The sequence below is a fragment of the Fusarium keratoplasticum genome, chromosome 9, assembly GCF_025433545.1.
Source record: "Fusarium keratoplasticum isolate Fu6.1 chromosome 9, whole genome shotgun sequence".
Lineage (NCBI taxonomy): Eukaryota > Fungi > Ascomycota > Sordariomycetes > Hypocreales > Nectriaceae > Fusarium > Fusarium keratoplasticum.
The window spans coordinates 193,361-217,113 of NC_070537.1; the positions used below are offsets into that span (position 1 = coordinate 193,361).

The 23,753-nt window shown below is 49.7% G+C and overlaps 8 protein-coding genes across 8 annotated transcripts; 5 read left to right on the top strand and 3 right to left on the bottom strand.

The window, feature by feature from the left end:
• Window positions 1–565: 565 nt before the first annotated feature.
• On the top strand, window positions 566–2,371 carry NCS57_01094200 (MFS domain-containing protein; the record flags this gene model as incomplete). The annotated part of the gene is made up of 3 exons (XM_053060667.1): window positions 566–635; window positions 704–1,066; window positions 1,119–2,371. The coding sequence occupies 3 exons, from the start codon at window positions 566–568 to the stop codon at window positions 2,369–2,371; spliced, it is 1,686 nt and encodes a 561-aa protein (XP_052909053.1).
• A 1,849-nt stretch (window positions 2,372–4,220) lies between these two features.
• On the top strand, window positions 4,221–6,620 carry NCS57_01094300 (Alpha-l-rhamnosidase; the record flags this gene model as incomplete). The annotated part of the gene is made up of 4 exons (XM_053060668.1): window positions 4,221–4,591; window positions 4,653–5,788; window positions 5,843–6,470; window positions 6,557–6,620. 4 exons carry the CDS (start codon window positions 4,221–4,223, stop codon window positions 6,618–6,620), a joined length of 2,199 nt encoding a protein of 732 aa, XP_052909054.1.
• Window positions 6,621–7,566: 946 nt separating this feature from the next.
• On the bottom strand, window positions 7,567–8,403 carry NCS57_01094400 (uncharacterized protein; the record flags this gene model as incomplete). Its single annotated transcript, XM_053060669.1, has 1 exon — window positions 7,567–8,403. One exon carries the CDS (start codon window positions 8,401–8,403, stop codon window positions 7,567–7,569), a length of 837 nt encoding a protein of 278 aa, XP_052909055.1.
• A 1,506-nt stretch (window positions 8,404–9,909) lies between these two features.
• On the bottom strand, window positions 9,910–11,634 carry NCS57_01094500 (uncharacterized protein; the record flags this gene model as incomplete). The annotated part of the gene is made up of 2 exons (XM_053060670.1): window positions 9,910–10,061; window positions 10,464–11,634. The coding sequence occupies 2 exons, from the start codon at window positions 11,632–11,634 to the stop codon at window positions 9,910–9,912; spliced, it is 1,323 nt and encodes a 440-aa protein (XP_052909056.1).
• Window positions 11,635–12,156: 522 nt separating this feature from the next.
• On the bottom strand, window positions 12,157–12,654 carry NCS57_01094600 (uncharacterized protein; the record flags this gene model as incomplete). Its single annotated transcript, XM_053060671.1, has 1 exon — window positions 12,157–12,654. The coding sequence occupies one exon, from the start codon at window positions 12,652–12,654 to the stop codon at window positions 12,157–12,159; it is 498 nt and encodes a 165-aa protein (XP_052909057.1).
• Window positions 12,655–13,996: 1,342 nt separating this feature from the next.
• NCS57_01094700 (PNP-UDP-1 domain-containing protein) lies at window positions 13,997–15,444 on the top strand (the record flags this gene model as incomplete). Its single annotated transcript, XM_053060672.1, has 3 exons — window positions 13,997–14,996; window positions 15,047–15,080; window positions 15,141–15,444. 3 exons carry the CDS (start codon window positions 13,997–13,999, stop codon window positions 15,442–15,444), a joined length of 1,338 nt encoding a protein of 445 aa, XP_052909058.1.
• A 3,754-nt stretch (window positions 15,445–19,198) lies between these two features.
• Window positions 19,199–21,015, top strand: NCS57_01094800 (MFS domain-containing protein; the record flags this gene model as incomplete). The annotated part of the gene is made up of 5 exons (XM_053060673.1): window positions 19,199–19,556; window positions 19,623–19,885; window positions 19,944–20,286; window positions 20,346–20,613; window positions 20,670–21,015. 5 exons carry the CDS (start codon window positions 19,199–19,201, stop codon window positions 21,013–21,015), a joined length of 1,578 nt encoding a protein of 525 aa, XP_052909059.1.
• Window positions 21,016–21,528: 513 nt separating this feature from the next.
• On the top strand, window positions 21,529–23,529 carry NCS57_01094900 (HET domain-containing protein; the record flags this gene model as incomplete). Its single annotated transcript, XM_053060674.1, has 1 exon — window positions 21,529–23,529. One exon carries the CDS (start codon window positions 21,529–21,531, stop codon window positions 23,527–23,529), a length of 2,001 nt encoding a protein of 666 aa, XP_052909060.1.
• Between the last annotated feature and the right edge of the window lie 224 nt (window positions 23,530–23,753).

The following is a 23,753-nucleotide window of genomic DNA, read 5'->3' on the forward strand; positions in this document are numbered from 1 at the left end:
AAGGTAACGGCATGCCATAAGCGAGCATGTACTTATAATTTGAGATAAGACTCAGTTATGCAAGTTATTCAAGAGTCATAAGCAAGGATATGAACAAACAATCCGGACCACGACGTATCAGTTCAGAATTATTACGAGTTATTCTCGAGCTCAGGCTTTAACCTAAGTGATTTTGAATAGCGAAAAAGTATTCTTTGAATGCATTATTCGCCATTTCGTGAGTCTTCAGGGTAGGTTGTTTGCTTCTGTTATCTCCCCGCCCTCGAATTCTCACTCACAACCAACCTCCTCCTGTGACCCATCACGTGCATTAGGCGTCTCAGGTTGATCAACTGACCCAGTTTAACAGCTGCTAGCCGAAAGATTAGCTCCTCGGATTACCAGAGTTAGAAGTTGTACCCTCGGATACACAAACTACGTGGGGGCTGAGTTCGGGTTCCGGGCCGCAAATCCTGCTGCTAAACTAGCCGTCGGTCGTCTTTACCCCGCGGGCAGAGAAGGCAGCGAGATCTCAATCTTTTTTGGTTCGACACTAACATTCAACAGCAAAAAGAGTTCTCTGATCATGTCGCCAGGGAACAAGAAGTCAAACCCGGATCCAAATGCATTTCCTACGAGACAGCTTCTAGTTCTTGGTAGGCTCCATATTTGCCATTAACGCCGCCTCTCTTCCCGCGCTGTCCGCTGACTGCATGTCTCGCAGCAATATGCCGTTTCTCAGAACCCATCGCCTTCAACTCGATCCTGGCGTACACATTCGTCATGGTGAAAGATCTAGGCATATCTGACAAGGATGCCTCTTTCTACGCTGGACTTCTAGTATCTGCTTATGCTGTCGCCGAGGCGTTGACGTCGATGGGCTGGGGACTCTTGTCGGACCACATTGGCCGCAAGCCCGTCGTGCTGCTTGGCCTTGTAGGCGTCGGCATTTCGAGTCTCATTTTCGGCCTAGCTAAGCAGTATTGGGTTGCGCTATTGGCACGATTCATTGGCGGGGCGCTGAATGGCAACGTCTCGGTTATGCAGACCATGGTAGCCGAGATGGTTAAGCTCCCAGAGCATGAACGTGGGTGCCCTCACCGAGACCGGAGGCTTGGTTGATGCTAACTACTCTTCAGCCAAAGCATACGCCGTGCAGCCGTTCGTATGGACTTTGGGAGGCATCATCGGCTCTGCCATGGGAGGATTCCTGGCTCAGCCTGCGATATTCTACCCGTCACTTTTCCCTGCAGACGGGTTGTTCGGCCGTTACCCGTATCTGCTACCCAACCTCGTTTCTGTTGCGGTCGTTGCTATTGCCGTAATCCAAGGCCTCTTTTTCCTGGAAGAGACCAATGCCAAGCCTGGCAAGGAGATCAACAGCAGTGACCAACATGACCAGAACGAGCAATCTACCGCGGTGGCTGATGACGATGTCGAGCCAAATGAGGAAACCACCCTTCTTCGTCGGCCTTTAAGGCGTACTAGCATTCCTCGCAGAGCCGTCTCAACTTCAGTCAGTCGCTCTCGGCCACAATTCGCAGAGTCAAGTCTCCCACTCCCCGTCGAGCACGACTTTATCGACTTGCGCCGCTCCTCCTTTGGTACTGTCCACTCCATTAGGCTATCGGATGAGCTGCGTCCTCCCTCGACGGAGCCACCAGCCTACGAGGGGAAAACGTTCAACTTTACCGTCATGATGCTCATACTGGCCCTGTTGATAGCCTCATATCACCAGATGGCTGCTGGTAGTTTGCTCGCCACGTATCTCCTCGATAAGCCGGAAGTACCCTCAGGCAGGTTTGACTGGCGTGGTGGACTCGGCTACACGGTACACGATGTTGGAACATACCTTGCTGTTAACGGTGCTTTGGGCTTGCTTATTCAGGCTGTCATTTTCCCTCTGTTTGTCGAACGGGTTGGCGTCTGGCATTCATTCCTATGGATGATCGTGCTATACCCCCTGACATACAGTTTGATGCCCTTCCTGTCAGCCCTCCATGAGCCGCTGGTCTCGGGAGGTATTTATCTCTCACTGTTCATGCAGAGTTTCTGTGGTATGATAGCGATGCCTGTCACTCTCATTCTGCTCAAGGATGCTACACCCTCTCCTCAAGTGTTGGGCAGAGTCAATGGCCTCGCAATGTCTGGTGCATGCTTGGCGCGAACGATAGCGCCGCCCCTTGCTGGAGTTATCTACAGTGTCGCGGGCTCGGTCATTGCCTGGGTCAGCTGTGTGGGCGTGGCCTTGTTGGGCGTGCTGCAGCTCCTATGGGTTCCTAGAAGCCGTATCCGCAGGGACGAACTTATTGTGGACAATGGCCTCACGAAACATCTTACCAACGACTCTCGCTCTGGTGCGGCTGGTAGTGAGAGAGTTGATAGGCCTTGAAGGGGCCACGAGAATGGAGCATTCGTGTGAAGAACGAGTCTTGGCCGCCAAGAAACATTAGAATCCTCGTATGTGGTTGAATATCGCTGAGAAGCGCTGAGGTAAACAAATTGGTATTGCGGGTGAAAGAAGAAGAGAGAACGCTGGAGGAGTTCTCGTGGTGAATGAGGGAACCTAATCATCTGGAAGCGATCATTATGCATCCTGGAGTTTTTGTCATTCTACATTTTCAACGGCTGTTGTTAGAATGCCCAGATCTATTAGCTAGATATCACCCAAGACAGGCCAATCTCATTAATGAGCTCCTATAAAGCGTCTTTGGCGAAGTACCGTTCTGTGATAGTACCTTCTCAAGGAGGAGGTACGCCATGAGGTATGGGTTTCTAACCGATGACTGCCTCTTATGGATCAGCTACTCTGGCGTTATGTACGTTCATTTTGTCTCTATCGCTGGATACCCCCGAACCGATAGCATCAGTGAAACCATTTGCTGCGCTTAAAATAGTAGGATGTTACCCATCTCCAGGTCTTTCGGCCGGCGAGCCTCCTGATCATCTGGCAAAGAGAGACACATGAGACCGACAGCATCCATAGATTTCTCAAAAGTAATAGTGATAAAAGAGTAAAAGGAAGGGGTAGAAATACTCTAACCTATAGATACTGACTATTAAATATAAAAGATTAAAACGCGGCCTGAGGGGCAACCAATCGCCGGAGTCGAATCTGAAGTGGCAGATGACGACGGTCGGAACTCAGGGGGTAGGTATAACAGGTTACGTCTCTCCCATCCATCCCAGAAAGTGATCCAAGATCCATCAGAATTTATGCCATAGCCTGTGGGCGTATGCTCCGACGAGAAAGAGACCAATGGAGCTTTGGAGTAGTGGCCCTCCAATGTCTTCATGACCTTGCTGATGGCATTGTCCCAGACCCTGATGGTCCTATCATCCGATCCAGACGCGATAAGCTTATCGTCATTCAAGAATGAAACTGACCTGACCCTGTGCCCATGGCCTATCAGAGTCTGCAACATTGTGCCTGCTGTCCTATCCCAAATCCTAACCGGTCATCTGACCCAGATACTACAAGCCTGCCATTATCCGAAAAGGCCACCGGACGTATTGTATGAGTGTGGCCCTCAAGGGTCTTCTTGATGCCACCAGCCATAGCATCCCATATCTTGATAGTGTCATCATCTGACCCGGAAGCCACCAGCTTGCTGTCTCTTGAGAAGGCCACGGACTCAACCGCAGTTCTGTGGCCGGTTAGCATAAGCAGCTTTTTGCCTGTTCTCGCATCCCATATGATAACAGCCTTGTCATATGACCCGGATGCCACGAGCGCATTGTTGGCCGAGAATGCCACCGATGTAATGAGCTTTGTGTGGCCCTTGCAGGTGGAGATTAAGGAAATCTGGGGTGATTCCGGGGTGATTTCGGGACAATGCAACGCGCTAGGGTCGGGACCTCCACATGTTCGGCCCAGCCCATTCACCAATCGACCGGCCAGACCCTATTATCCCAGCGACACTTGTTGTCGATCCCTGGAGACTCGCCGTGCACTATGCCGACAAGCCACCCACTGGGGCTTTTCATGAAGTTTCAAGGGGCAGGTTCGTTGAATCGGGTTAATTCCGGCCGAGCGGAGAAGTTCTGATATAGGCATCGCTTCGTTGTCTACTAATGACCCGAGTTCTCTTAACAATCCTGTTCTCGGCGGTTATTGTACTCGCTCCCCCTCCCCGTTCTAGCCCAAGGCATCTTTTCATCTGATTTTCCGAGCCTTACGACGCACGAGTCACAACATTCAACCACAAAAGCACCTGACACAACCGGACCGAGATTCTGCCATGTCAGCTACTACTCACCTCCTGGCCCCAGAGTTGGCAGGATACCTACGTCCGAAGAGGGTCCACGCCGCCATAGGGAATGTTCACAACGAGGACGCACTCCTGTCTGGCGTTCGAGACTTTCAGGCTCCAGCTAGCCAAGTCTGCACGCTGACAAGTGGCACAGATGACCGGGCGAGCGTGGTTCTAGACTACGACGTTGTCGTCTGTGGCGTCCCAGTCTTCTTTGTCCATTCTGTGTCCCCCGCAGCAGGCGAGACCGAAGTGGTTCTAGAGGCCACTTACTCGGAGGCCCTGGCGTATATTGACCGTGAGGATGGAGACGGTCCGTTTCCATTCACTGCGGGGGCAGACACCCTCCGAGCAAACAGGTGAGGCCTCATCTCCACAAACCGACCCCTACTAGTATGGCAAGCTTTCTGACGTTTGCAGATATCGCATTGACCGGCCTGGTATGATCGAGCACTTTCAGCTACAAGGGGGCCAGCGATGGCAGAGACTCGAGCTGGTGACACCCGGCTCGATTCGACTGACCTTGGTCGGATTCAAGCCAACAACCTACAACCAAGAACCGGCCGATATGACTGGGTACTTTGAGTGTTCCGACTCCCAGCTCAACCAGATCTGGGCTACTGGAGCTCGAACAGTTCAGATTAATTCCATCCCTGCAAAGTCCACCGTTGCAAACTGGCAGGTCCTCAGCTCCGGAACGCTCATCTCATCCCAGAGAGCCTCGCACTACACCTGGGGCGGCAACTGGACAGACTATGCAGTCCAGGTCGAGACGAATATCATCGACGGCGGATTCGCCCTGGCAATTCGGTCACGCGGAGGGTTCGGACCTCTGTTCCAATTCTACCTGGACGGAGCAAACCTCAAGATCGATTTTCTTTACGGATTCTACAACCAAGCTCAGATTACGCTGTGGCAGACCTTCTGTGGCTCCTGTGAGCATAACGTGAAGGCCCTTGGCCTCGCCGAAGGCATCTGGAAGAGATGGGAAATCACGGCGTACGGAGACGAGGAATACGTCATTCTCCTCGAAGGTGAGGTTCTGACCTCCTTTAAGCAGCTGCAGGGCGAGAGGAGGGACGCCAACGGCCGTGTCAAATCCATCGCGCCTCACGAGGGTAGCTTCGGCTTCGGCACTGGGAAGGGCCAGACAGCCATGTTTCGGAATTGTCGAGCCGTGTCCCGCAACGGAGATCTTCTCTACTCCAGCACCATGAGGGACCCTCACGTCCTCTCCGACTTCGCCGTCGGGACAAACCATCTGCCCTGCATGTTGGACGGCGGGAAGCGAGACAGAGCCGTGTGGCTTGGCGACACCGTCGTCCCAGCGCTCGCATTGTACTACTCAACAGGGATGTTCGACTTCGTGCTAGGGTCTATCGAGGCGTGTCTATCGCGGCAGAGGGAGGACGGTACTATCCCGGCCTTTGCTCTGGTCGGCATATCAGGGTTGGACGCCAGCCCTGAGCACGAGGTCACGCCGCCCTACCACATACTTGCGGGTACCTTTACCATGTACGTGGTTCGCCTCTGCTCCGATTATCTACTGTATACTGGTAAGCTTTATTCTCATCCATCCTGCCAAGTGAAGCGCTGACATCGAATGCTAGGCAACGTCGGGTACATCCGCTCCATTTACCCCAGGCTGCAGAAACTTATTTCGGTTATCGCAGACAAGGTCGACGAGAGGGGCCTTGTGACTCTCGAGGGCTTGTGGGCCATGGATAGCGACTATTACAACAAGAGCCGGAGCGGCAGTACCACCAAGAACAATGCCGTCTACGTCATTGCCCTCCAGCGCATGACCTTGGTTGCCGAGGCTCTCGATGACCTCGCGTCCGCAGAGGACTACCGCAAACGGGCTGAGAGGGTCAGGGCTGCAGTCAACGAGAGGCTCTTTAACAAAACGACTGAGCTGTACGACGCCTCCGAAAACAACCGCGACATTGTTTCCGAAGACGCCAACGCTTTCGCTCTCCTAGCCGACTTCCCCAGCAGTATCGGCCAACGCAAGACAATCCTCAGGCGTCTCCATGCGCTCAAGTCTCCTGGAGGATACCTGTCCTTTGACAAAGAGTCGGGCTACATGGAGACGCCCGTGGTATCACCTATCATGAATGGGTGGCACGCTGAGGCGGCCCTGCAAGTCGGAGACTTAGACAACTTTAACGACGCCATCGACATTTGGCGGTCATGCTGGGGCCCCATGGTTGACCAGAATACGCCATATTATTCCGGGTGCCATTGGGAGTTCACCACTCCTAGTGGAAAGCCATACATGGAGCACTTTTGTTCTTTGGCGCATCCTTTCTCGTCCCTTCCAGTCTACTCACTTGGGGTCTATGCTTTAGGTCTGTTCCCAACGAGGCCTGGATGGTCGAGATTTGACTTTAGCCCTCACATCGGCTTCCTAGAAACGCTTGAGTTTGCGCGTGGCCGAGTTCCGACACCACGGGGAGGCGTCATTGTAGCGTCTTGGACAAAGGGTGGTGATGCGTCATGGAGTGTCTGCATCGAGGTGCCTTCTGGGTGCAGCGGGAGAATTTCCTGGCCCCGAGATGCCGAAGGCAGACAGGCAAGGTATCAAGGTATAAAAGGCGAGGGCGAGCTAGAGGTACAAGGCCCGGGCTCCCTTGTTATTAATATAAGATATTTATGAGTTTAAGGGTTTAGGGTAAGTATTAGTATTAGTAATAGCCCTATACCCTACTTAAGTATTTATAATAAAAATAAGACTTATTTTTACCTCTGAGCTAATTAGTATTTATTAAGTTTACCCCCCTTTTTATATTATAGCTATAATAATATAATAATTATATATTCCTAAGTGATAAACTAATTATTATAGGTTTATATTAATAGATAATATAATTATATAATCTTAAATAAGATATAAGTTATACCTAGTAATATACTTAAGGTATTAAATATAACTAAGTTATATTAATAGCTAAGGTAGCTAACCTATAAAGAAGTATAAATACATATATTTTATATATTTATAATTAATTACTAGATTAGTATTTTTTAAGCTTAGTCTAAGGTATGATTAATATTCCTAATATTTAGTCTTCGGACTAATATAAATAAGGTTTAGCCCCTTTAGTCCCTGGCTTAGTTATTCTATTCTACTAGGTTTCTCCGCCTGGCCTATGTCATGGTCGTGATAAAGACCGAGATCATTATTAATATACATCTCATTCCACTTTCCTCCTCATCACTGATGGCGGCTGGATTTAAGCAGAATGGGAAAAGGCATGTTTAACAACAAAGAAAATGAGAAAGTATCCAGTAAAGAGATATAAATCGCCACCCGATACCCCCAACAGGCGCCTTAGTCACCATATCTGTTCCCAATATGCACTGTAGATGAACCCTTTGCAACCACAGAACCTGCCTCGTTGCGAGTGCGATCGTCTATCCCTATCGCGGTGCTCAACGCGCTCGTACTCCAGTCATTTCCCAGCCGCACCTTGGCATTGTCCTCGCCCTGGATTTCCCTGGCGTAGTTCGTCACGGCAATGTTGTTGGCCTTCTCCTTAACTGCAGCAGCCAAAAGCGAGTCAGTTCCATTGGTGGTTTCCTGGAGCACTGTCAGACTCTCCTCATCGCTAATGTCCTCGATCTCAATTTGAACGAGACGGCGCTGGGCCTGTTCGGCAGGATAAATCTTCTCCAGGTCGTCAACAAAGCCCGTGACCTCTCCAATCAATTTTTCGAAATATTTCGCGTCGTAGAGCGCCCATGTTGCTTTCTTAATCAGACTGACATCCCTCTGCTTAGGTGGGCTAATTTTGCCCCATCGTGCGTGGAGGCCTCGGAACACAGGTTGGAGATTCTCATCGCTAAGGCATTCGAGCTCTTCCTTGGGTGCCTTGCGCTCGTAGCGCTTAGATGATCTTTGGATAGTGTCGAAAAGATTGGCAATCTCTTCAAGTACTTCCTGGATCTCCTCCGACTTGGTATCGGTAAACTGGGGATTCTCGTGGATCTTAACGGCCTCTCCCCATCGGTTCAATCGGCGTTTCGCAATGTCGAGCTTGAGGCGGCACCGCCCAAAATCCTGCACGAAATGGCGGCCAAGTTGAATGTACTCGAAGCATTCTACGCATTGCTGGAATAGGCCTGCGAGACCGATAGCGCCGGTCACAATACCAAATGTTTCCGCCATGCTCGGCTTTTTTGCCCTTTGAGAGGTATGTCGAGTTTGTAGGATGCTGGTGATCAGAGGAGAAGGAGGTCCCTCTCTTGAGTGATCTTGGCGGCTGAGAGCCTGCCTTTTGCCGACAGCCTGATCCTCTTTCTGCACTGCCGATTTGCCAAGCCTGGTTCGCCCAGCTTTGGTGTCTCCGCACCAAGGCATAGCCTCCTTGAGGCGTCTGCAGAGAGGTGGAACGGGCTTGAAAGCTGAAAACCGGGAGTGCCTTGTTGTCTCAGAAGTGATATCACAAGTGTGGCAGCCGGCATGTCCTAGGCAGCATCAAGGTGTTAGATTCGGCGGTATCTGCGGAGCTAAAGTATTATTAAAATCTGCCGACAAGATGAATAAATGCATTAGGAAAACCCAGCTTTATTCTCGCTGAACCCATAGCGCTTGATGATGATAACGACACGCTGAACAGGCCCCTGGGGCTCGCTGTGATGGACCCCTGTAGCCCTAAGACTGCAGCCTACATACAGCCCCGACAGGTCCCTCAGACTGCAGCCAGCAGAGACAGTTTCTTGCGATGATTTGAAGCTGGTGCAGTCAAAGGCCTCGACCGACAAGGCAACAGCCCAGCTTCAGTCGCTGGTGAGATTGCTGCCCGAGCACGGTGTCTCCCGAAAGGCAGATTTCGACGGTGTTAGATTTCGTCGTTTTGCCATGGACAATGCCAAATGGAGGCTTGAGGCCCTGCTTCAGGAGCCGGCCAAAGACACCCCTGTTTCCGAGGCCACCCGTGGCACGATCACCCATAAGACGCAGGTGGAGACTCAGGCCAAGTGCAGAAAAGAAGTGTTCATCTTATCCATGAACAAAAGAACTGAAAATTCCTCATCACGACGGGTTCCATAACTCATAGCGACCTGGCCAAGAATTTAGATCGTTATCAAAAGACGTCTGTCGAACTTGGGGCTGGCACTGGCCTTCCCGGCGCCAACCCCTTTGAGGCCCAGTGTGAAGGCAAGCACTCGCGGAGCCACGAGTTTGGCGTTAAGTGAGCATTTGCGGGCAAGTGCCTCATTGCTTGCAGCTATTTCCCTCTGTACGCGGTGGGAAGGCCGAAAAAGAGCGACAACAGCGCCTAGTTCAGCCTTTTGTCCTCGAAATCCGGAAATGAAGGGAGCTACTCAGTTGGGACAGATGAGATGTGGCGCAACGCGGACAAAGAAATCGAGGAAACTACGGAGCCCCTACGGGAGGAGAGGCTTGCATTATCAAACCGCCCCTGAGCGCTGACCAGCGGGACATAGCAATTACTTTGTGTTATGCTGACTTTGTGTTATGCTGACAGTGATGATGAATTTGCCGAATACAAGAACCAGGATGAGGGTGGTGAAGAGGATTGAGAGAAAACTAGGCGTTGGTAGGGTGTCAAAGAATGTAGCTTCTGGTAAACTGGACTTAGACATTCATATTCACTCCTTTTTCCCGGTATCCTCATTGGCATTTCTAAGTTTTTCTATCTTCATTTAATCACTTTGGGGGCCGTTGTCGACCGCACGTTCCAATCTTGTTGGGCTGATTTCCATGATTCAGTTCACGTTTCTTGATCTGTCTTTCTCTGTTAGTGCTGTCAGGAACATGAATCTTCTTGACGATGTCCTTGCTCTGAGACACAGAGCAGACTGTTACATATCATTTCTTTCTGATCTTGTAGCCTTCTACTGCCGTTTTTATGGTGTCTCACGTATTGCCCCCCCTGCTTGTCTCTCTCTCTTCGATCAACTTGCAACAAAGATGATCCAGCAACCCATACACGTTTTCATTCCTCTCCCACTGGCTTCTTAACAGCTCAACGTACTCCAACTCGACGTTTCTGCATGTTGCATTATCAACAAGAAACTCAAGTGCTACAGGTCCCATGTCAGAAGTAGCAAGCTCACAAGTTTTGCTCAACGCCGACCATTCGCCATCCAGGGAATCAATACGTGCGCCCCTTTCCAGAAACAAGCACAGGCATTTCCTGTACGGATCTAGACCTATAGTGATGGGGTCCCATTTCTGTAAGGCGTTGGGATCACGCTTACCAAACAGCTCAAAGAAGACCCGGAGGAGACTCTCGCATCGGGTCTCGTAGTTTTCGAAAAAGGCAGACTTGATCTCAGCTCCCGCGTCGAGTAATATTCTGACGCATTCCACATCTCTCAACTCCATCAACACCCAGAAGAGGGGTTTTGAGAACGGGGCTGCTCCATGTCCCAAGCGCCGGTTGGGATCGACGCCGTTTGCAAGTATGAGAGACACCAGTCTTCGTCGGTCTTCTCTAAACTCTCTGGCTTTGGGCTCTTGGTCTGCTTCGTCTATGGCATCTGAAGCTTTAGGATTGCAGCAGATTTCGCTGAATAAACCTATCCCGCGGTCACCCCACTCGCTGATAGTTGGATCAGCGCCGCGCTCAAGCAACTCAATGGCAGCTTTTAGATGTCTTGCTTCGATCAAGTCCGCGAGCGCTGTGCTGCCAGTTACCCCCATGACATCAAGTGGGATCCCGTGATCCGCAAGCTTGCTCGCAATCTCACGAGCCGTCATGGAGTCAGCGCAGTTGACGATATAGGAAAGGGCGGTGTAGCCTTCTGGGTCTTGATGACGGGGATCGAAATTGTCATTTTCGAGCAGGGCGTCCAAGATCGAATGGGACGCACACTGTATGGCACAGCGAAGTCCTGGCACGCCCTTCAATGAGAAGTACGCGCCGTGTTCGAGGAGAAGAGAAACCATGGCTTCCCCAGCGTGGCATATGGCGAAATGTAGAGGGTACCATTTGGGGTCGTGTCTAACTCCTTTGCAGTCGCACAGCGCATATGACGGCACGTCCAGACGTGCCCCATTGGCAAGAAGAAATAGCGTGAGGTCCTTGAAGTTGTTCTGAACGGAAATGTGTAACGGCCCACCATATGGCTTTGCGCCTGGCTGTCTCTCATAAAGAGTCCGAATATGCTCAACTGTGTGGGCGTCTATGGTCTTCATGGACGCGCCATGGGCGAAGGCCAACCCCATAGTACTCAATGAGTCATGCTTGGCAGCCCATATAGCACAGGACTTGGAGGGATCCTCTTTGAAAGCATTGTGCTGATAGAGAAGCGGGTTGAAGATGTGATGGAACTGGTGGTTGAGCTGAGCAAGAGCCGCAAGTTGTCGATGGTCGCAAAACGGTTCCAGACTCTCGAGGAGCTCTACCGGCAAGGAGCCAAGGCTCATTTTAGGGTGGGGTAATAACCAGGTCTTGGAACGATCAAGGAAAGAATAACAGAGAAGTTGAAAGTGGTTCAAAAAGGGATGTCTTTGTGATGATGGTGGTTGTTGTCACGTAGGTAGGTAAGCTGACGAGGAATATGGAGAAAGAAAGTAGCTGCCTAGCTCTGATGTTATGGAGCAAAGAGGGCCAGTGGGGCAACCCATGCTCAAACACAGAGCGGATATATTATATGTCCGTATGGTCCGTGTATTTGGCGTGATTCGTATGGTTACATTCCGGCCTTCATTATTAGATTATCTTGGACCCAAATGGTTGGTAGAAGGCACAGCACAAATCGGGAGACATTGGTCCCCTTGATGAATTGTCATCGCGATGTTGAATCGCATGCTATAGAGACTCAAGTACAAAACCATACACGACCCTAGGTTAGACTCTCGCATGATGTGTTTCTTCTCTCAGCTATCCTCCCACACCATCCTTCGTGAAGTTAACGGCCAGACAGCTAGGCCAAAAGTAGAAATCCCTTAACGGCACCACTTCTGCCAGAGACAACCCATCCTAATGGCATAACAGTGCGGGCAACCTCCGTTACCCCGACAGTGACGGATGGTTCCGCAGAACTGATAACATCGGGAAGCGCGTTTCTCAAACAGGTTCGGGGCCTCAGATCTGCCAACATACTCGTCTCGCTTGCAATGGTCGCGAGCCTCTACCCCCGAGTGCTCCGGTTCTCCCAGGACCTGGTTGGCCTGTTCCTTCTCCTGGTGGAAATACTTGTCGGCATTCGGGCTTGGCTTGAAGTGGACGGATCGGGTGAGATGGTTGGATGGGTGCTCGTAGACGTCGATCTTGACTTGGTGATTTTCTAGGTACATATCGAGAAACTGGGTGTGGGACAGGCGACCCATGAACTCGTCGTAGTGCTCGAGATCATCGGCATGGATTGCGTCTCGGGGTGAGAGAGCCATGATGCCAACAGCGAAGAGTATGGCTATATTCAAAAAGATGGAAAAGGGCGACATGGGGATGGTTGTGAGCTCTTGATGGAATGTGAATGGAGTCGAGTGTGGTTGGCCTTCTTTGCCGAGCGTTCAGACTCAACCTTTATAAGTTGTTGCATTGCATCCTCAGACCTGTGAATGCCGGATAACACGGCATTTGATATGGATCCTGAACAAACTTCACATGCAATCCGGGGTGGCTGTCTTGACGTATGATTGCCAACGCAGCTTTGAGACAAAACGCAGGTCTGGATTGTTGCGGGGACTTCGGGACATTGATTATGTATGGGCGCTTCAGAATGAATTATACGGTGGTCGGCAAACCGGCAGTCGATGTGGATGTGAGCTGATTGTAGCCGGCCAGAAGTCATGGATCCTGGGTTGTTGGTTCTGCTGCATATGCTCTACAAAAGTGCGCAAACAAAGTGCCGAGTTCCGTGACAGGGCTCTAGAACTTAAATTGAGCGTGTTTCCAGTTTCAATAACACCCTTTACGTAAATCAATAACCTCACGTCGTTCAGCTTCGTCGTAGAGCTGGCTTCTTATACGATGCCCGCATATGTCTCATAGAAGAATCCCAGCGGCCGGACCGAGAATTGTTTGACACAAGTATTATTGTCTGCAATGATCAAAGAAGCCAGTTGTTTGACGCAGGAGAGAAGCTTAATTATTAAGATAGGTCTATGCTGGCAGGGCATAAGATAAAGGAAAACACTGCCTTACTTGCGACCTGAACAAACTGTGATGATCCGATGCCGGTAAACATAGAGTATACCTCGAATTGGCCTGTTCAGCTGGGGAGAGGGGAAGTGCCCCAAGAAGGAGATTTCGTGAGCCCAGGTTTGGGGTGTGATAGATCCTGTGCTTGTTTGAGTCGTTGTTATTTTGCTGGGGTGCCAAGACAGGACTTCTTTACTCTATAGAAATTAACGTTGTGAAGAGTTTAGTATGGTATCTTCTTCTCCTACCTACATGTATCTGGTATACCCCACCTATAGACTCACTCTTAGGCTAGACTTCATAACAAGTAGCCCAAATTCGTAGAGTTTTTTACTTGGCGATACTCTTGTACCCAGTGAAAGAAACTTAGCCATATCTCATATCTCTAGATTTATTCGAGATTGACTATGATGGCTAAGTCATGTTTAGTTGCCAGCCGTCGTTGTACAGGTCATCACAGCCTCGGCTCCCTATGAGGCTGGAGGACCAGGTTCAAATCAGGCTAACCAGTGTGCAAATAATGCATGTTGGTTGATGCCTGATTATATACCCCACTTTTTGAGTGGTCACTCTTTGACACCTCAAAATCAGCTTCATCGCCATTTCTCGGACACCCTTAACTATTCGTCGGGGCTTATCGTGATGACTACGAGAAAAAAGCTGACGAGCCCAGCTCTCTACTCTATCGCATGGGTCGCTGCGTTACCTATCGAGCGGGCTGCGGCGACTGCTCTCCTCGACGCTCGTCATGACGAACCCGGTGGTTTCGATCAGCACGCCAACGACGCCAATGTCTATGATTGGGGAGAAATCGGACAGCATAATGTGGTGATTGCTTCACTTCCTGCAGGGGTGTACGGCACAACCTCAGCTGCAATCACAGCATCTCACCTACTATCTTCACTGCCTCATATTAGGATCGGTCTGCTTGTGGGCATCGGAGGCGGCATTCCTCGTCCTGGTCGAGACATACGTCTTGGAGATGTCGTTGTCAGTCAGCCTGATGGGCAGAACGGTGGTGTGGTGCAGTATGACCTGGGCAAGGCCAAAGTCAACCAGACCTGGGAGCGGAAGGGTGCTCTCAACATGCCTCCGCCGGTGCTTCTCCACGCGCTTGGGAAATTGCAGGCCGAACACGAAATCGAAGAACCAAAAATCACGGAGCTTCTACAAGAGCTGATCAGAAAGTATCCCCGAATGAAGAAGCATTATGTCCACCAAGGCGGGGAGAACGATCGACTTTTCTCATCAGACCATGAGCATGCTGGGGGTAGTACCTGTGATGCATGCGATTCATCTCAACAAGTAAAGAGACCCGAGAGAGATTCAACAGATCCTGAGATACACTATGGCACTGTGGCATCTGGCAACACTTTGGTCGAAGATGCTGCTGTTCGAGACATCATCTTACAAAAGGTCGGCGAAGAGTGCCTGTGTGTCGAGATGTGGGCGGCTGGCTTGATGAATACCTTCCCGTGCCTTGTTATCAGGGGCATTTGCGACTACGCCGACTCGCATAAAAATGACCGTTGGCAACGGTATGCCGCTGCTACTGCAGCTGCATTTGCAGTGGAACTACTTGGATGTGTACGAGCAAGGCAACTTGAGGAAACGCCGAGTGCTCGGGAGCTCATGAAATCAAGTTAGTGTTTTGGTCAGATGTGAGAATACCCCATACTAACAACGCGATAGTTGCCACGGTTGACCATAAGATTACACACTTAAAGTGAGATACATACAGAAATCTTTACTCTTCGAGGTTCCTGCCACTGACTGATGTGTTTAGGGAGTCAATGGACTCTTCCCACTCAAAGATGGTCCTGGACCGGCTCCCAACCGCCGCAGGAGCTGCCCACGATTCTTCTGATAGTTGGCTCCAAGCAACCTGTCTGGAAAATACTCGGGTCGATGTCCTACGTGAGATTTCCGAGTGGGCTAGCGATTCCGACTCGAACTCGACCACGCTGCGCTTGCTCAACGACATGGCTGGCACTGGGAAATCCACCATATCTCGAACTGTCGCCCAACGCTTAGCCGAAGAGGGGACCCTTGGAGGAAGCTTTTTCTTCAAGAAGGGCGAAACTGACTGAGCTAATCCTTCCAAATTGTTCACGACACTGGCTGCTAGTTTGCTAAGGTGGCAGTCGGTGGTGCCTCAATACATCGGGGAGGCCATCGACCAGAACCCTCAGATATTTAACCAAATGCCTCATCAACAATTTTCGAAGCTCATCCTAGAACCTCTTTCTCAGGACTCGCTGTATTCCGGAAAGCCCGTTCTTTTTGTTATTGATGCTCTCGATGAGTATCAGCATCACTCCATCACTCCATCACTAGCATTATCACCAACGTCCTCCCCCGAGCTCGCAGTCTACGTAATCCTCGGTTGAAATTCTTCTTGACCAGCCGGCCCGAACTGCCCATCCAAGCTGGTTTCCCAAGTGTCTACTGGCAAAATACCTATCAAGATATGATTTTACAAAATGTACCATGTGCTATCACCCAGAAAGATCTCGAAACATTTCTCAGGGGAACCATTGAACAGATTCGGACTCGCTACAACGATGGCTCCAGTAGGCTGCCCCCAACCTGGCCCGGGTAACACGCAATACAACAACTTGTCAATATGGCCACGCCGCTCTTCATTGTGGCGTTAACTAATTGTCGTTTCCTGGAGGACCGACGCCTTGGGAGTCTGAAGCGACAGATGGACAAAATTATTACTGTTAAGGATCGGACACATGCATCAATGTTAGATCTGATGTATCTCGCTGTCCTCAGCCAACAATTTGAGGGCGGCCCGGACAGTTACACGCCACAGCAGAAGAATCAGATTGTTGAAGAGTTCCGCCTCATCGTCGGCTCGATCATCTTGCTGTCAACTCCTCTTACAATCCCTGTGTTGGCCTAGTTACTCCACGGTGACCAGAACATCAGCGACTTCCAGGAGACTCTGGGAAATAGTGGATTGTTGTCTAAGTCCGCACGTTCAGTATCTTTGCTTAGCCGTGATCTACAATAAGGCGCGCGAGCTAGTTACTCATCGTACAAGTAACGTATGTGATAAGTGAGTGGGCCAGACAAGCGAGTGGGCCAAAAATCTCAACCTTCAAGATAGGATTCAAGATAAAAATATAATAAAGTATTTAGTTAGTTAAATTAAACTACTTTCTTCTTCCTCAGATAGCTCAATAATAATTTGACATGTTCTTCTGTTATGACCGGCCTTGCCGCATATTCCACAGTAGCTTTCCTTCGGTCGCGCTAACCTGCCTCGACTACTACTTCTCGACGATTCAGCCTGTATCTGTATATTAATATCCATTTGATTAATTACTTCCCTTGCCTCATCTATAGTCATTTTCCCTCTATCTTGTAGGCGGGTTCTTTTCGCTTTGCGCCGCTTGCTAAGGGCCTCATTTGACTATCGAAGGTTCTTAACCTCAGACTTTAATAAGGTCATCTCATGCATTATTGCCTTTGTCCCCTTTGTCAATGACTTTAGAGCCTTAAGAATAGATTCCGGAGAGCTGCTTTGATGCCTTTTGATTCGTCTTTCGAGGTATTTAGACTGGGAGCTAGCTTTAAGGGCTATCCTTGGGGTCTTTGAGACCCAAGGGTTAGGCTGGCTGGTCTCCTCCTTAAGGGGCGTTGGGGTCCGTAGATATATATTAAGCTTTGATATAATACTTTCAGGGTCCAAAGGAATAAGCCTGGCTCCTCTGAAACCTCCCTTGATATTGCTTATCGTCATAGTAGCCTGGTAGGCGGCGTAAAAGGCTAGGAAGAACTCAGTCTTCGAAATGTGGGTGATAGAGCATCTGATTAATTGCTTAATCTCTCGACCATATGCCTTTTTTAGCGGCCCAAAGCACCTAACATCAAGAGGCTAAAGTAGGTGAGACGAATAAGGCGGCATATAAAGCGTGATGATCTTATTTTCCTCGTAGTACTTCTCGAATTCGACTGAATGGTGACTTTCATGCCCATTAAGGATCAAAAGACGATAGCGACTATTTGATCGAATGGTCATATGCTAATTAAAGTGCTTAAGCTACTTAAGACCCGTCTCATTATTGGTCTAGCTATTATGAGTCGTGGTGATAGCCTAATCGCCCGGGAGGTTGCTTTCTTAATACCAGCTGGCGAGGTGATATTGGCCTGCAACTATGATGAACGACTGGATCGCCCACCCTTCTGCATTGATCGCCTAAATGACCGTAGCCTATTCCCGGTTTCTAGGCTAGACTGATTTCGGCTTTCTACGCCTCTCTGCGCCTATAACGACTATTCCGCTTATAATTATACCTATTATAAAGCCGGTCTTATTAAAGTTATAGATATTAGCGAGGGTGATATTATATTTCGCAATTATATTCGCTATGAGCGCGAATTAATTACGAATAATAATTAGGTCTTCGCATTTAGCCCTCTAATAATTATACTTACGAAAGAAATAAGTCTTAAGGTCTAGATGCCGCTTAACGAAGTTGGCAGCCTATCGCTTACCAATAGGTGATGCATCGCGGTCAATAAGCAGCTAGTTCGCTATTTCTTTAATACCACGCAGTCGCGGGGAAAACCCTCGCGAATCTAGGTTAAGAATGAACTAAATAATAATCTGTTCCTCTAGATTAGATAGCTTGCGTGATTTAGGAATAGTATCGCGTTGAGACTGTATACCTTTTTGCCGGCGACCTAGGGTATTATGGTGTATATTATAGATCTCTGCGGCTTTCCGGATACTTAATTTTGGGTTATTTTAGAGGGCTCGAAGAGCAAGAAGGATATTTGCCTCTTTATTTGATCGAGACATCTTAGGTGGTTGAGAATCAATTGATCAATTGAGAAGAAGAGAGGTTGAGGGATTTTTGGCCCACTCGCTTGTCTGGCCCACTCACTTATCATATACGTTAATACAAAACAATTCTCTCCTTATCATCCCGAGCTAGCAGCGAGAGGAAGGAAAGCCAAAGGTAGGGAAAACCGCCTAGCAAAAAAGAACTCCCCTTCTTTGCAACTGAGGAACAACCTCCCCCACCCCATGGCTTATGGGCTGATAAGCTCTAGACCCTCACACGCCCGGCCAGCTGCCCGTATGCGGGTATGAGCGCCGCAGGCCCCGTTCGAACCCGCTCCCTTAGCCGCTGGGTGACTGGCCGCGGCTTCACCAGCTGCAAGTATGAACGAAAAGAGCCAACTTCAGTATATCTGTCCACGACCTGGATGTTAAGTCTCCAGGTTTCCATTGATCAAGCGATGGGAAAGTCTCGAGAAAAAAAGCAATCAGGGTAGTTCAATGGATCGCCTCGGGCGATTTAAAGGGCCCAAGTCGACTAACATTGGGGATATTTGATGATCAAGACGGGACAGTTCCGCTCCCATGGCGCCCTCAAACGGAACAGGGGTGGGCAGCATAGTTAACTCTAAATCCAAGCTTAAACAAGATTGGGACGCCAGCCAGCACGCTAGTTACTCGGTTAAGGGATAGCGGGCAGACCAACGCTTTTGCGCTCATTAGAGACGGTGGTGTATTATCTTTCGCGTGATCGCGTTCATATATAAGTGAGCGATTTATGCAGGCCAAGACCTTACCATCTTCTTAAATCCACTTAATCGCTAATAAACTTTTGCGTCGTGGAACATGTGGAGCAACAAGATGTTCTAGATCATGAAAGACGTCCCCGATACCGGTAAGCCGCCGTTATCTGATCTCTGTGGAAAAGCTACCCGTTACACTCCTTTTAATGTTCGATATAAATACTGTCCCTCTTGGGCCTTACGTACTGTGCCCGACCTTTACTTCCTCAGACTCCATTGTTTCAGGGCGTCGACGTTTTCACCATGGCTGTCATTGATTATAGCAAGGAAGATCCCATTTCGGCTTCAAAGGAAGTCAGTCTTGCAACACCTCATGAAGTCCCTGTCGATCCAAACATATCACCAGACTCAAATTCTGGGGATGTTGATAGCCGGCCATTCGTTCCAATGAAATGGAAACTCGGCTCAGTCCTGCTCATCTGTCTCATAAGCTTCGGGGCTTCCTGGTCTGCCAGGCTGACCTCGTCGTTAAAGAGCACAGTTAAGAAAGAGCTAGGCATCAACAATACGCAATTTGCATTGCTAGAGGCTAGTGAAGAGCTCATGGTCACTCTCTTAACCATGATCTCTGGCATTGTGACAGATCGGATTGGTGGCGCTGGTATGTTCCCTTATTCAACTTCTTGTTACCCTGTTAAAGAGCACTTATATCTAACGGATTGACCAGGAGCTATGCTCTATGGAAACTTGATCATGACTGCGGGAGCATTCGTCATCGCAGGCGCAGCGACTTGCAAGTCCTATCCACTGATGATCTTTGGCAAAATTGTTGCAGCATTAGGCGACATCGCCACACAAATTGCTTATTACAGAGTGTTTTCAGCATGGTTTGCCCCTGGTGGAGGATTTGGGACTACGATTGGTCTTCAAATTGGGATAGCTAGAATTGGCGGCTTTCTTGGAAGCTCTACGGCCAATGTCATCGCCAAGGTATCGCAATCTTGTCCCTAATCCTTTTATCATAGCCGCCTGGTTAACCTGTCTTTAGAACCTCGGGAACTTTGCCTGGGTCTTTTGGATTGGAGCATGCGTCTCTATCTTTACAAACGTGTGCACGCTTATCTTCTTCTTCTTTACTAAGCTTGCTCGCAAGCGCTTTCGGGCACCCCCTGATCCTGCCACGGGCGAGCTTCTTGTCGAGAACAACCGAAAGTTCGAGTTTCGCAAAATCCTCGAACTACCTTGGGTGTTTTGGACTATCATGCTTTTCTCTATGGTTCAGACAAGCTGTTCTAATGTCTACTCTCAGAACGCGACCGAGCTTGCCGAGCACCGCTTCGGAGTTGATGCCGTCGCTGCTGGTTGGTACGCATCGTTGTCTCAGTATGCCGGTAGGCCATGCACATACCCTTGTTATTCTATCAAACCGATGAGGCTGATCTTTTTATAGGCTTTTTCCTTAGTCCTTTTATTGGTGCTGCCATCGACATATATGGCCATCGTGTGACACAGATGGTTGTCTGTGGCACCGGAATGCTGTTGTCAATGGGACTCATCAACTGGGGCACAACAACCACCAGTGCCGCAGCTTCCTACGCATTCTACGCCATCTTTAAGACATTTGGTCCGGTTACGATCATTGAGGGAATCCGGACCAGTATGTGGCATCAAGATGTCTTTGGCACTGCCTACGCTGCCAAGGTGACGATGAATAATGCGTATGTCATGTCTATGAATTCCTAACAAAACGTAACGCAACTAACTCCTAGACCAGGACCAACATCATCATTCGTATTATTACCGGCGTGATTCAAGACGCTGATAATAATTCGTATGACCGTGTCACAATCGTCTACGTGTTTCTCGCCACCGCCTCTACCGTTGTGTCTTTGGCCATGTTGGTTGGGTGCTGGTGGGCCACCGACCTCCAAATCTTGCAATTCACACGAAAGCAAAGAATCCGGTTCGGAGATATGATAAACGAGAGGAAGGCGCAATTCCATGGATCCGCTGGTGAGAGGGGTAGAGTGATCAGCAAGGCTTGTTTCCTGGTGTTGTTGGTATATGTGCTGGGCAGCTGGGCAGCCTGGATCTGGGGTGCTGTTACGGGTAATAACTAAGCAAAAGTTATTACAAGTATAGGTTATCTCTGCGTAGCATCCCATAGATCACTGGATTGATGGGAGCTCAATCCGCTGGGGCCCCCGTTGGGAGCAAGGACAGGCTTGCCCTACCTTGACTCCTAACACCTTTAGTACCCCTAGTTCCAAGCCACATGCTGATTCTTAACAGTAAAACCATGGTTTATTATATTGCCTTACCATCGTCTAAAATTTCAGCCCACACCAGAATTCACAATACATAAGCCAACAATCAGTTAAAGAAATTACGTCAAAGTCCCAAGTCTGATTCAGCCCTTGAGGCTGACCAATCCACAGGCCTCCCACCACAGCTGAGCCAACCAAGACAGGCAGCCGAGCAGGCACCTGAGTGAGGCAGGCTGTGCAAATACCAACTTGCTGATTACCCCCCATTCCCCTCAGACCTCATTTCAATCTTATCCCTCACCCTAGCTGGATGTGTTCATCCTGTCTGTGCATTGCTGCCCGTTTACTCCCACTTCCATCCCTAGGATGGATCCATCCTCTTTCATCTACAAGCCGCTTGACCGGGTCAAATCTGAGATCCGAGTCGTTCGAATCCCACCCAAGGATGACGACAGCCTCCGGCTCGACACGGTCTGCCTAAACGACAATCCCACATTTGCCGCCCTGTCATATGTGTGGGGCGATCCCAACGTCAAAGAGGCCATTTCTTTAGACAATCAATCATTCCCAATGACCAAGAACCTCGCCGCAGCCTTGAAACATATCCGTGGCAACTGGACGTCAGAGCGGTCCCCCCACCGGGTTCAAAGCCTATGGGTTGATGCAGTGTGTATCAACCAACAAGACCCCGATGAACGGACCCAGCAAGTCCAGCTCATGAGCCGCATCTACAAAAGCGCAGCTATTGTCCTCGCGTGGCTCGGCCCCGGGGATCATTCGCTCGCTTACTCTACAATCAACCTGCTTGCCAGAGAGATGCATGATGATACGGCGCGAAGGCTCAATAAAGAAAAGCTTTCTCGGCTGGATTGGTTGCAAGAACATCCCTCTCTTTGTTCCGACGACGGCCCTGAGCAATCGGGATCGGGTTTCCGAAACCTTGCTTGGTCCGCTGTGGCTACCTTTGCGAGAGATCCTTACTGGAATCGCGTGTGGATCGTTCAAGAGGTTGCACTGGCCCGTCAACTGGTCTTCATCAGCAACGGCTTGGCATCGGTTGGTTGGCATACGCTCTTTACCTTTCAATGGGGTTTTGAACTGATGCGGAAAAATATTCGCAAATTATCCCTACCAAGACCAAGCTCCTTGTCTCCAAGCGTGTGGTCGGCTTTGGCGACTGAGTTGGCGAGCGTCCGTAACATAGAACGGCCATGCCTCGCAAGGGGCATTTTCAACAATAGGTTGAAAGTGCCTCCAACTCAAAACTATAGCTGGCTTATGTCAAGTTTTGCAAGCTATCTCAAGGCTACAGACCCCAGGGATTACATCTATGGGCTTCTCGCCATTACTGAAATCCCGATTGTCCCAGACTACAACAAGACGGTCTCGGACGTCTATATCGAGTACACGGCCGCCTGGGTCGAGACTTGCCGTGATACGAGAATCACCAGGTATATTACCCCTCTTTCGTTCCTATCTCACGCCGGAATTGGCCTCTACGGGTCCGAGGCCGACTTTCCCAGTTGGGCGCCCAACTTCCCGGGGGACGGGGAGCTTCGCATCTCAAAAACAAGGATGGAAACTGGGTTTGCGGATAGAGGAGTGTTTGGAGACGACTCAAGCAAGCTCCCGTTTGTCGTCGCTAGGACAAAGAGCCTGTTTGCCTGGGGCATTGAGGTTGACACGGTTCGCTCTGTTGCTCAGGATCCTGTGTATCGATTAGCAAGGGATTTGGATTTGCTGGGAAGTGCTATAACCGCCGTTTTGCAGGGCAAGCGGTATAAAACTGTGTCGGCAGCCCTCAATGCTTTCTTCCGGCTGCTGCACAGAGATCAGTCAAGAACCGTCAGCAGGTCAACGATTACCCGCGACCTCTCTCTCTTCTATCACATGACCAGGCCCTTGGATCAGGTCGAGCCTCAGCAACGGGACAAAGTGCTGCGCAGTCTGGGCTTTTCTACAGACCCAGTCGAGTTTGAGGCCCGATTCCGCAAGTGCTTTGCTCCCGGCGCAGATTTTCGACAGCTGGGGTTTGACAAAAATCTGAGAGACCTTATGATAGAGGGGTCCAAGGGAATGGTCGGCGAATCCTGGAAGAGAATAGAAGTCAAGCTGATCCAGCTGGAGAAGACCTGGAGACTGATGGGCACGAGTAGCGGTTATTTGGGTCTTGCACCACGTGGAACTGCAGTCGGCGATCGACTTTGCGTGCTGAAAGGCTCTGATGTCCCTGTCCTTCTACGGAGGACAGATCTGGGCTCGTATACTGTCGTGGGGACTGCCTTTGTGGAGGAGCTGATGGATGGAGAGGCGGCAGAGCTTGAGCAAGCTAGAAAGGGCATGGATCAGTGGTTTCAGATGCAATAGTTAGAAGAAGGTATATTCTTACTAAAACTCTTTAAGCTTATTATTATTTCTTTATATTTATCTAAGGGAATAATACTCTTAAGAGGAAAGCCTCTTTTAACTTTTTATCTGCTTGCATGTAGAGCAATAAATAAACAGTATTGTCACACGTTTGCCATTGCACAAGGCATGGCCCAGGAAACTGGGTCTGCGCGAAATCGAAGGACAAGCTTGACCCCAGGCTT